Source organism: Nannospalax galili, unplaced genomic scaffold, assembly GCF_000622305.1.
Source record: "Nannospalax galili isolate Female #2095 unplaced genomic scaffold, S.galili_v1.0 scaffold707, whole genome shotgun sequence".
Classification (NCBI taxonomy): domain Eukaryota; kingdom Metazoa; phylum Chordata; class Mammalia; order Rodentia; family Spalacidae; genus Nannospalax; species Nannospalax galili.
The window spans coordinates 1706847-1719436 of NW_008356263.1; the positions used below are offsets into that span (position 1 = coordinate 1706847).

Consider the following 12590-nt stretch of genomic DNA (forward strand, 5'->3'; position numbering starts at 1 on the left):
CCCACTGTAGGTAGTATCATCCTCTAGGCAGGTATTCCTGGGCTGTATAAGAAAGCAAGCTAAGCGGCTGGGGAGATAGCTTAGTACAAAGGACCTGGGTTCGTTCCTGGCACCGACATGGATACTGACAACCATTTAACTACAGATGCAAGGGAATTAAGCACCGTCTACTGGCCTCTGTGAGCACTGCATGCATGCATATGGTGTACTTACATATATGCAGGCAAAACACTCATATACATGAAAGAAAAAACTTTTTTAAAGAAAGCTAGCTAAGCATGAGCCAGTGAACACGCCAGCAAGCAGCATTCTCTCATGGTTTGTTTTAACTTCCTGCCCTGACTTGTCTTAATGATGGACCTTTTCTTTCTTCCCCTAAGTTGGTTTTGATCATGGTATCTGTCACAGCAACAAAATCAAACTAGAAGAGTGTGTGTTATCCACCTCCCTTGACCATATTCAGAGTTGTAGCTAAGGAAGCAGGTTAAGCATGAAGAAGACACTGGATGTCTGTGCTGACAGGACAGATACCACCCTCACTCTTGTGAACCAGACTTTTTTTTTTTTTTCGAGACAGGGTCTCCCTGTAGCACCAGCTGGCCTGGAACTCACTTACATAGTTGGCCTTGATCTTGAGATCCACCTGCCTCTGCCTGCCAAGTGCTGGGATTAAAGGCATGTACCACCGTGCCTGGCATATGTAGTTTTAAACAGTTGAAGTAAAAATACTAACACTCTGGTAAAAATATGAAATTCAAATTTCAGTGTCCATAAATAAAGTTCTATTGACACACACCTACAGTCATTTGTGTAAGCTTTCTCAGTGGCAGTTGTGTGTTACGACAGTACAGCTGAAGAACTTCAATGGGCTTTATGGCCAACAAAGCTGAAAATATTTACCATGTGGCCTCTGACAAAATAGATTTGCTACTCCTTGATCTAGATGAAAAATTAAACCCCAATGTCATTATTCAAATCTCATGATCTCCTTAAATAGTTGTATTCCTAGGTCTCTGGGGCTGGCTGGAATGAAGTGGCATGTGACTTAAATCTCAGGAGTGAAGAGGAGCTACAAGTCAGGCAGGGAATGGGCTAGGCACATGGGTTCTGGGTCCTTTTTTAATTTAATGTATTTATTTTTATGTATATGAGTGTTTTGCTTGCATGTATGTAAATCTACCTGCATTATACAATGCCTGTGGAGGCCAGAAGAGGGCACTGGATCCTGTGTAATTGGAGTTAAAGTTATTAGCCACAATGTGGGTGATGGAAAATGAACCCAGGTCCTCTTCAAGAGTAGCCAGTGCTCTTAACTGCTGAGCCATCTCTTCAGGCCCAGGCTCTGGGTTCTTATCCCACCACTACAATATGCTCTTCCAGCTCCCAAACAAGTTTGGCTGTGGAATAATAACACACCCAATTATTGATATATATTGTGTATACATTATTTATATATGTGTATTATATACTAAACTGTGCTAGTGATAAGTACTATATGAAAAATAAAACATGTTAAAAAGGTGATGGTGGTGGTGGTGGTAAGGTATTTCTCTAAATAGGGAGTCAGGAAGGAGTTCAAGTGACATGAACAGAAACCTTTATGAAGCAGTAAAGTACCAATATATAACAAGTGGGGCAGGAATACAAAGGCTTGGGATGGAAATGTTCAGTGTGTTTAGGGGCAGTAAGAAAGCCAAGAAGGCTTTGGGGCAGAGCCTGAGAGGATGCTAAGTAAAAGGTAGGCATAAGGAGCAAGCAGGAAAAATTTAAGTGTAATGGAAGCCTGCAGTGTTACTTAGAAGGAAACTGAGTAGGTCTCAATGCCATAGGGCATGCATTGGAGCCCCAGGCAGGGATATTGTGAGGGAAAGACCTGTTGGAAGGCTCAAAGTTAGAAAGCCAGAGAAGGCTGAAGGGGCCATGCTGTTACATCTCAGAACCTAGGCTATCAGGAGAGATGCAGGCTGGGCAGGGTTCTAGGGTAGAGCAGGGTTCTGCTTAGGTCAGCAGATTCTGACCACAGTCCCCCAGGCCTCATCTCCTCCAGGAATTCCACCCCATGTACTCCAGTTTGCCCAAGTTCCCCATTAAGCACCATAAGCCCTGGACCTTCCCTCTCTCTCAGGTCCAGTCTTCCACAATGATCCATCTATGCTCTCCAGGTCTCTCCTGGCCAGCAGTGAGTAGGCTGGGAGCAGGTATTTATCAAACTGTCAAACCTAGGGCTGAAGTTGAAGCACAATTTGAAGCAGGTGGCAGGGGGCAATATTAATGAGGTCCTGGGTAACTCCTTCCACTGGCAAGAACACTGACTTAGTTGGGTGTGATGGTTAATGTTGACAACTTGACAGAAATCTATAATCACCTGGGAGATGAGTCTGAGCATGGCTGGGAGGGATTCTTTGGATCACATTAACTGATTTGTGAAGACCCATCTTAATTGTGCTTGAGGCATGGGATCCTGTGCTGTATAAAGAAAGTTGACTGAGTACCAGCATGCCTGCATCCATTGCTTTGTTCCCAACTGTGGACATAAGTGATCACCTGCTTCAAGCTCCTGCCACCTTAACTTTCCAGCCATGATGAACTGTACATTTGAACTGTGAGATAGAATGAATTTTTTTTCCAAGTTGCTTTTGTTTGGGTATTTTATCATAGAAATAGAAGGAATCAAACATAGAAACCAGTACCAAGTGGGGGAAACCTGACCACCTGGTTCTTGGGACTTTAGAACTGTTTGTGGGAGGATTGTGGCTGAGTTTGGGCCACTGGGCTAGGAAGCCATTAAATACTATAAGCACATTTAAAAATATTTTATTATTTTATGTGTATGAGCGTATTGCCTGCATGTGTGTAAGTGTACCCATGTCATGTAATGCCCAAGGAGATCAGAAGGCATCAGAGCTCCTGGAACTGGAGTTACAGATGGTTGTTAGTTGCCATGTGGGTGCTGGAAGTTGAACCTGGATCCTCTGCAAGAGCAATCAGTGCTCTTAACTGCTAAGCCATCTCTCCAGTTGCTCTAAGTAAATTTAATGGGACATTTTGATGAGACCTTGGAAGACAAAAATGCTGACACATAAATAGTGACATTAGGACTCTATTTGGAACTGGGCTAGGGACCTTTCATGTGATATTTTGGTCAAGAATCTGGCTTTCTTCTGTCCATGTCCTGAGAACCTGAATGAAGTTGAATTTAAAGTTGACTAATTTGTTTGGCAGAGGAAAGGTGTGTAAACAAGCTTCAAGTTTCTGGCAGGGAGCAACTGTAACTCTTAATGAGAAAAATGCCATTAAGGGGACACCTCCTACACCGCACTAGAGTAATAGGAAAGCTGTTCTCATCAGAGGCTCCACTTTAAGCTGGAAGCATAGCTTGGCAGGATTGTCCAAGTGGTACTGGTTCTGAATGTATGAAAGACCCAAGATTTAAGAGGTCATTCATTAAGAACAGCTGAGGCTAGGAAATGTGTGGGAGGGCTGGAGTCCCAGCAGATGTCCTGAGGGTCCATTGTATGAAACTGAAAGTGAAGCAAGCCTAAATTGCAATGGAGACTCCAGGAGATGCAAGGATTGTGGGACATCCACCAAGTTAAGTTGCATACACAGTGAAGCCAACTTGAGAGGTTGTGTGCTACAGGCAGCAGAACTGAACAGATGAAGCTACCTAGGTCGTTCGGAGACCAACCAGTTTCATCATGAGTCCAAACTCCAGATATGGAGGTGCAAAATTTGGTGTTTGCCCTGCTGGGTTTGGGTCTGCGTTAACCTCATCATTCCTTGCCACTCTTCCTTTGGGGTAGTTTACTTTACAGACTGTAAATTGAACCTATCTAACTTAATTTTGATTTTACAGGCGCTCACAGAGACTTCAGACTTTTAAAGTACTGACTGTGAGACAGGAGTAGCAAGATGGGTCAGCTGGTAAAGGCATTTGCCACTAAGCCTGATAACCTGAGTTCAATCTCTGGAATCCACAAAATGGAAAGAGAAAACCAACTTCCCTTAGGTTGTCCTCTGACCTCCCCATGTATGCCATAGCACGTGTGTGCATACAAACAAGTGTGCACATGCACGCACACACACAAAGTAAGTGTATAAAAAAAATTAAAGACTATGGAGACACTTAAAATTTTTACTGAATGCATTTGTATTATATTAGGGTTGTGGGCCTATGGAGACAATTGGTAGATTATAGCTTAAAAGTAATGTGTCGGGCTGGGCGTGGTGGTGCATACTTTTAATCCCAGCACTAGGGAGGCAGAAGCAGGTGGATCTCTGTGAGTTCAAGGCCAGCCTGGTCTACACAGTGAGTGCCGCTGGGGCTACAGGGAGACCCTGTCTCAAAAATACTAAAAAAAAAAAGGTATTTTATTTGAATAAGATGGTTTCAGATGTTCTGTGTGATTGTTGGCTCAGGTTGACAAAGGGGTGGAGTTATGATGATCAGTACTGTCAGCCTGACAGACTCTAATTCTGAAATAATCCTGTGGGGGATTATCTTGATTATGTTAGTGGATGTGGGAAAACCTAACCTTGTTTTTTAAAGATTTGTTTTGCCTGCATGTATGTAGGTAGACCATATGTGTGTGTCTGCGCAAGGAGGCCAGAAAAGGATGGCAGATCCCCTGGAACTGAAGTTAAGGATGGGTGCTAACCACCATGTGGGTGCTGGGAACCTAATCCAGGTCCTCTGCAAGTACTATTAACCACTAAGCCATCTTTTCAGCTTCTGGAAAACGTATCTTAATTGTGGACAGGAGATCCTGAACTGTATAAGTGATTAAGCTGAGCCCTAGCATGCATGCCTTCATTGCTCTGTTCGCAAAGGCAAATGTGACCATCTGCTCCAAACACCTGCCCCTCGATTTTCCAGCCATGGACTGAACTCTTGAACTGTGAGCCAGAATAATCTTTTTGCCCTTAAGTTAGCTTTTTCTCTCCCTTTGTGGCAGTATCATCTCACTATGTAGCCCTGGCTAGCCTGGGATTTGCTACGTAGACCAAGTTGGTCTCAAACTCAAAGATTCTCACATCTCTGCCCCCTCGGTGCTAGGATTAAAGACACTATACCAACTTTAAGTTGCTTTTGTCATGACATTTTACCAAAGCAATGAGAAAGTAACTAAGGCACTGGGTACTGTGAATCTTTCCCTTGAAGGTCTAAATCCTTGGTGTTGAGTACTTATATCACGCTACAGAGGATGTCTCCCTGTAGCCCCTGCTGGCCTGGAACTCACTATATAGATGAGGTTGGCTTCAATTTCAGTGACTATATCAGAACCTAAAGAATTATTCTCCCTCTCCTTTTCACTGTACATTGGAATAGACATTTGCAGCTCGTGACCACTTTACTGCCACTAGCTTAACTATAAGGAGATATGGCAAAAATACACTTAGTGGTAATGTATAAATGGTACAATCTCTTTAAAAGTTTGGCTGAAGCAGGGTGTGGTGGCACATACCTTTAAGAAACTTTTACTTAGCCGGACATGATGGCATACGCCTATAGTCCCAGCGCTCGGGAGGCAGAGGTAGGAGGATCTCTGTGAGTTCAAGGTCAGCCTGGTCTACACAGTGAGTTCCAGGCCAGATGAGGCTACAAGAAGACCTTGTTTCAAAGACAGAAAAAAAAAAAAAAATTTACGTAAACAGCTGGGCATGGAGTCACATGCCTTTAGTCCCAGCACTAGGGAGGCAGAGGCAGGTGGATCTCTGTGAGATCAAGGCCAACTTGGTCTACACAGCAAGTGCCAGGCCAGCTTGGGTTACTGGAGAGCCTGTGTCAAACAACAACAAAAAACCCCAACAACTTGTGAGTTACCCTCTCTTAAGCTCCAGCTCAACTGGAATCTTTTGTAGGAGGCTTTGCCCCCAAATCCTGGCCCTAGAACATAGTTTACATAGTCCAAAATCTGTGTCAGAAGTCTCTTTTACCTTTTCTTCCAATATACATTCCAATGTCCCCGTTATGTCCTTTTGTGTTTTGGGTTTACTTTTTCTTTTCTGGGCTCAGAGGTCTCCTTGAAAAAGGCACAGATGGTGGTGGGCTCCCTATCAAACAAAATCCTTATCAGACAGGTGAGCTTCATCCAGGGCTCCGCAGTGCCAGGAAAATCAGGGCTCAGCTTCACAGGCTCCACTAAAATCCTAAAGCTGACTCTTCAGGAAAAGATACTACAAAGCTCACACTGCTGGGCCCAGTGTTAGGTTCCTATTTGGGCCTCGCTTACTCTGAAGGAGGTCATCAGTACCTCCGTATCACATGAAGAGACAGAGGTGCACTGAGGCTGTTGTCTTTCCCTGTTGGCAAGCTTTTTCGCTATCACTTTAATCGGTCTATTGAGGGCAGATTCAGCAAGTCTAGCTTGTTAGGGCTGCCAGGGCCCAGGCTCTGACCCTAATTCCAGTGGCTTTCCACTTTCCCAAACAGGCAGCAACAAAACCACAAAACACTCAACTTCAAATAGTATATGGCTTCTTTGACCCCATCAAATAACTTTATTCACACAAACGTCCCTTAATTTACAAAGCTCCAGTCATTCATACACATTAGGGGGATCCACAGTGTTCAAAGAACTTAAATATAATGTATCATACCAACCCAAGTAAACCAAGTACAAAAAATGTTCATATAAAGTTGTTCACACGTAGGTCCTATATTACCAGCTTCTGTGCAAAAAAGAAGTAAGGAAAAATAGATCAACTAGTATTTGAAACTACCTTTGTGCCCGACTTAAAACCTCCCCCACAACCAAGTATGACCCACACTGAGCATTAAATAACTGAACCCTCCAGTTTTGAGGGCAAGCAGCCCCTGGGGCATAATTTTAAAATGCTCCCCCCCCTCCCCCAGTTCCCTTCTTCCTTCCTATGATCTTGCCTGGGAAAAAGTGGCAGGCGTCTTCTGGTACACTCTGCAATCCTAGAGGCCCCAGGCAACCAATGGCAGTGGATGCATCCCTCAGTGATGGTCATAGATGCTGGTGCCAGCCAATGCTACGTTGCACCTACATGTTCACCTTCCAGAACACATTTCCAGACAAGGCTTCCTGCTCTCAAAGGGACCTGAAGGCTGTATGACAGAGGCAGTACCTCAGTCTCCTGCCCCTCCCCCCACCCCCAAGTCTGCTGGCCTGGAGAGCTGAATAATCCCAACTTAGTCAATTCTGAGGTAGCCAGTCCTCAGAGACTCCCAGCAGCTATCTGTCCGGGGCTGCTAGCCAGGGAGTGAGAACCTAGTCAAGGGGAAGGCTAACAAAACATCCACCTAGTCACTAGTGTCCCCAGATGTGGGAGGAAGGGCAAGGGAACAAAACCGAAGGAGGGAAGAGCTCTTGGTGGCAGTGTGGGAGGGGTGGTACAGACCAAAGGAAGGGCAGTTAAGTTCCCTTCCTTAGAGGATAGCAGCTGGACTCTTACTCTTCCCAAATTTCCAAGATACCCCAAAGTTAACGCAAACATCATCCATCCTTTTATGTTTCTTCTAAAATGGTAAACAGCCAATAGCATAAAGATTCCCAAAATACTAACGCTTTTCCTAGTCTTGGAAAAAAGACACAAGCAAAAACAATAATCTTATTGCTGCAAACACTGGTATTCTAGGGTGGGAGACAAGTGATAGGTCAAGGAGCTAAGAATCTTGGAGGAAAGGAATAATGGAGGTGGGGAATGTTGGGTGAAGGCGGCTGTGAGGAAGGTGGGGAGTGGTCTTAGCACCACAGGGTCAGGGAGCAGAGTAAGTAAAGAGCCTCTGCTCACTCCAGGCTTCCCTACCTTAGTGCTAGGGCCACTGGCAGTGCCACAGAGGAGGCCAGGCCCTGTCCAGTCAGATCTCTACCCAGTATGGGCACATTTCTCCTCCAGCTGTAAACAGGGTATTTCTTGAGTAAACATTTAAAACACTCCCTCAGATAGGCAGCCAAGGGGCAAATTCTACAGGGTGGGAACAGATTCCTCACTCCCTTCCCTAATGCCCCCAGAGCAAGATGAGGCTACCACCTGAACCCTATTCTCCTGTGACCAGAACAGGGTTAAATGGAGCCAGTCTAAATGGAGCAGTCAGTGTCTTCCTAGCTAGAGGTAAGAATAGGGAGGGACCAAGGCAGTGTAGATGTGTGGGCAGCAGCAGTGTTCTGTCCTGGTCTAAGGACGTTGTGAGGACCACAGAGGCAGGTGGGAGGTATGTGTGGCCAGTTACAGTCCACAGGAGGGGGTTATGGTCTGAGTCTTCCTTCCCCTATGGCGATCTGCAGGTGGGAGACTTAATACAAGTGAAAAATGGATAAAGACGACAGCCACATGCTTTCAGCGGAGTCTGGCCAGGGAAGGACAAGGGAATAAGGCACTATGATCTGTCCTGCTGGCTCCTCTCACTGACCAGGCAGGAGCTGAGCTGTGATCACAGAGGACTAAGGCCAGGATGGTCACCCAACAGGCAATCTTCACACCCAAGAGAATGACCAACTGTTGTTATAAGATCTGAAAACATCTAGACCATGGACAGGTCTAACAAACCGGGAGGTGCCTGAGATGATGCCCCACAGAGCTACTGGCAGACCTGAGACCCACAAAGAGGCAGAAGGAAGAAAGTTAGAGAGAGTAAACTAATCTAAGACAGACACTGAGCTGGGCTCTGAGAATACAGGGGTCACCAGAGCCAGCATGTACACAGGGCCAATTTTTCCATCTGGCTGGTAGGTGACAGCACAGACAGCAGAGGGGAAGGAGGAAAAAGCAGGAACAGGCACTTGGGGCTCAAAACCTGGCCCTCATTTGAGCCAGGGAAAGAGGTGCTATCACCCAGCCAAAAGTGGCTGGGAGTCATGGAAGATAAAGTACAGATAAAGTAAAGCAGGCTGCCCCTCGCAAGGCCACCCACCTATAGGTGGTACCTGTAACCTACAGGGAATACTGACACCAGTAACAAGGGGAAGTACTAAAACCCAAGTCTTACTTAGAGTTAAGAGATAGGGAAGAGCCAGAGAAAAATGACAGGTAGAGTAAGTGACTTGCTAGGTCTACATCAGGGACTACAGCCAAGGGAAGTTGGGGTACCAAGCTCAGAGACTGTTTTTCCCATTTGCTCATGTCCTTTGAGACAGCAACCCCCAGTTAAGCAGGATGATATGGTAGAGATGGACCATGGTTTGCAATTAGGGTATGTACTGTCTCTACCCTCCCAGCCACCACTCAGAACAGTCTCAGAAAGCTAATGTCAGAGACAAAGAGACAACTGATGCTAGCACATCAAGTTTCAGTAATGGTAAGGGTCTGATTTACCACCTGCACTCTTGTGCCTATAGGAACAGCAGCTGCCCTCTGGCCAAGAAGAGAAACTTTGGTGCTAAGGGGCCTAAGAGAAGGCTAGAAGAATGGAAGTGGACAAAGTCCAGCAGGGCTCAATGTTGTACTGGCCTTTCCCACACTCTAGGGCCAAGGGACTACTGCCTGGGGGGAGGGGAGGGACTTTGGCTACATTAACAAAATGCCTTCCAACTATCTCCCCATTCATCTACACTCATCTAAGAATGAAAAACAAGAATGAACACAAATACCTTTCCTTGTCCAGAGACTCCCATCCCATGTGGCAGAACACAGTGAAAAGCCTACAAAGTTTCAGAACCAAACAAAGGTACACAGAGATAGAGGGCAACAGAACAGTGAGTGGTGGGGTCTGAGCAGAGCTTGTGGGAGGGTGCCTTCCCACAGGAGGTTGCAAGAGCACTGCCAAGAGGCGAGGCAGAGGCAGCAGGGTCTCAGGGACCTAGCCTGGAGATGCTTTCAAGTAGCTAGCCTCCATATGAGCCCCTAATAACCACATGGGGTATCCTGGGTTGCCTCACACTTCCCCATTCAGAAGAGGTCCTTTCTCTTCCCATCAGACAAGATTTACATAGAAATGGGGCACCTAACTTGAAGTTCCTTGGGGTAAGGGAGATGGTGCTTGACAATGTGTGTCACCAAGCTCACAGGGCACACCTTTCACTGGGAGGAGATGATGACAGCAGGCAGCTGAGGGCACTCTGCAACGGTTACAACTGGATCTTAGGGTCTGGGGAGTCTCTGTGACAGGCTGGACATTTGCAACACACCTGGGAAGATGATCCAGGAGGTAGAGGGGTGAAGGGTGTTGGCCTTATAGCAGTGACAGTAGCCAAGGAAGACCCAGTATGTCTAGGCAGAGGTTTGGCACAACAATCCTAACAGAAGGTAGGCTCATGAAAGTGCAGCGGGTGGCTCCTCATCCCCGAGTGATAGGAATGATCACTGTCTCCTTCCTTGGGGCCCCAGATGGAAAGAGCTGAAGAGGGAAGCAAGTACCAGTACTGGCATGGCCTGGGGCTCCTGAGAGCTTAAAGAGAACCACACTCATGATTTAGGCCTCCTTTCTGGAATCCTTCTGGCCAAACCCTGGTCTTCCTCTTCCAGGTGGTTCTTCATCTTTGATCCTGAGGCCTGAGTTCTGGCCAGGACCAGCCCACCAATGAGTCCAACAGTTCCCACGTCTGGTAGAGAGGTGGCTTGGAAGCTGCCTCCTTATGTCTTCTTATCGCATTTCAGGAGAAACACCAAACTCTCTGGGGAGACAGAACTTCTCTGGGAAGTGAGATGCTACAGCAAAACTGAGATGTGTAAGAAAGAAAATAGGAAAGATGAAATATAAAATCAAAATTGCTTCCTAACTCAAGAAATTAACAGTGAAGTCTATACATAGCTTTGTCCATATTCAATATTCTTAAAGACATGGTATCTGTCCACAGCACAGCCTTCTGTTCTTCAGAAGTCTCGATGGTTTACATAAAAATAAAAAAGGAAAGACAGAAAGGGGGAGCACAACTAAAAGCCGGGAAACTCAAGCCAAAGCTTCACATTGTGGGAGGTCCAGCTGTCAGGAGATCGCCACCAGCCAGGCCACCACCTGTACCCTCTGCTGTCCTGTTTGAGACACGATGAGACTGTGGGTCCTGAAGAATCGACCTGGAAGACAGAAGGCAAGCAAGGAGTGTATATGGGATCAGTGGGTGAGGGCACAGTACCAGCAACCCAACCCAGACTCATCCTGAAATTGTGTATGCTGGGGGCTCGGTTTTCTAAATACTTTACATGAAGTAAAGTGAGCCTTACCATACCCAGCCACCCAGAAAATGATGTGCCCAAATTCATAATTAAAAGCACATTCTAGAAGAGAGAACCTAGACATGCTGGCTCCAGCTACCATACTGATCTCAAATCCCATGGCCTTGTTCCCACCCTAGGTTCCCTATATCCCACATGATCCATTCAGGATGGGTTGTTCCCACAGACCCTGACACAGCCTTGTTTCTACTGTCTTTCCTATCAACCCTCATGAATAACTATGCTGTGCTAAGTCTATCAGCAATGCTTTCAAGATTCCAGAATGCTAAGTTAGAGATGAAAAAATGAGTTTCAATCTCTTGAGAACCTAAACGTTACCCTCCAAGTTTTAAGGAGACCACAGTGCCTCTTCCTCCTCAGGATAAGGGTTACCAGAACCAACTGACTGGTCCTATTCTTCCCACTGCACCACGCTGCAGTTCTACGTGTTCTCAGTAAACAGGCTCTGCCAGCTGATAGTGGGTGAATTTAAGTCATCTGCTGTTTAGTCTCATAACCTATGCCTATGTAACAAGCTGAGTTTTTCAAAGGAATTTTTATTTTTATGTGTATGAGTGTCCTTAAAAGCAATACTGAGGTGAGCCAATATATTTCCTGTCGACCTCAGTCTCTTCCTCTGGAAACATGGAAACACCCCCCATACCAGTCTTTGTCTTTTTTCCCCTCCACCAGCCTTAAAAAAATTTTTTTAAGTATTTTATTATTTTTAGTTATGAGTGTATTGTCTACATGTATATACGTTCACCCATGTTATACAATGCCGGTGGGGGTCAGAAGAGAGCATCAGATCCTCTGGAACTGGAGTTATAGATTATTGCTAGCTGCCATGTGGGTGCTGGGAACCAAATCCAGGTCCTCTGCAAGAGCAGCCAGTGATCTTAACTGCCAAACCATCTCTCCTGCCCCCTCCACCAGACTTTTTGAGCTCTGAGTGGAAAGGGTGTATAGGGCCTACAGCACATTCTGATATTCGACCAGCTCACTTCTCCTTGGCTAATGTTTCTAGCTGGACTCGAATATGCCATGTCATTCAGCCATCACAAGTGGTTCTGATTATAGGTGCTACAGGGAAGGCATTTCCCACACTGAGGAGTGTAAAGAGACTCTGGAAAACAATTGGGCAAAGTGCTTTCAGAACTTCAGGTGTACTTAAGACCTAGAGCCCTATAGTTCCACTCTGGAAGCCTAGCTTTGCTGATAACTCTAAATATGGAAAGGACTTCACAAAGACTAATGTCTTTAATTATGAAATACTAACTCCCAAGTTCAAAAATAAGGGATTACACAAATAATCTACTAGTGCACTGCTACATGGCAGATTGGGAGAGAGGGGTGGCATCTGTGCATCTTCCAGAAGCCTATCTCTGGGGCAAGTGGAAGATATAAATTGTAAAGCTTTGGGGCAGAAGGCATAAATACAGCTTTGTTTCCACAGCTCAAGCTGGAGCTTA

At 45.7% G+C, this 12590-nt stretch overlaps 1 protein-coding gene across 3 annotated transcripts in view; it reads right to left on the minus strand.

The window, feature by feature from the left end:
• Positions 1-6472: 6472 nt before the first annotated feature.
• The window catches only part of Stk35 (serine/threonine kinase 35), a 35379-nt gene continuing 29261 nt past the window's right edge, over positions 6473-12590 (minus strand). For all 3 annotated transcript variants that reach the window (XM_008854511.3, XM_008854510.3, XM_029556858.1), the window contains one exon: positions 6473-10980. In XM_008854511.3, coding sequence (XP_008852733.1) covers positions 10892-10980 — 89 coding nt within the window. In that variant the 3' untranslated portion in view covers positions 6473-10891. The remainder of the gene's footprint in view (positions 10981-12590) is intronic.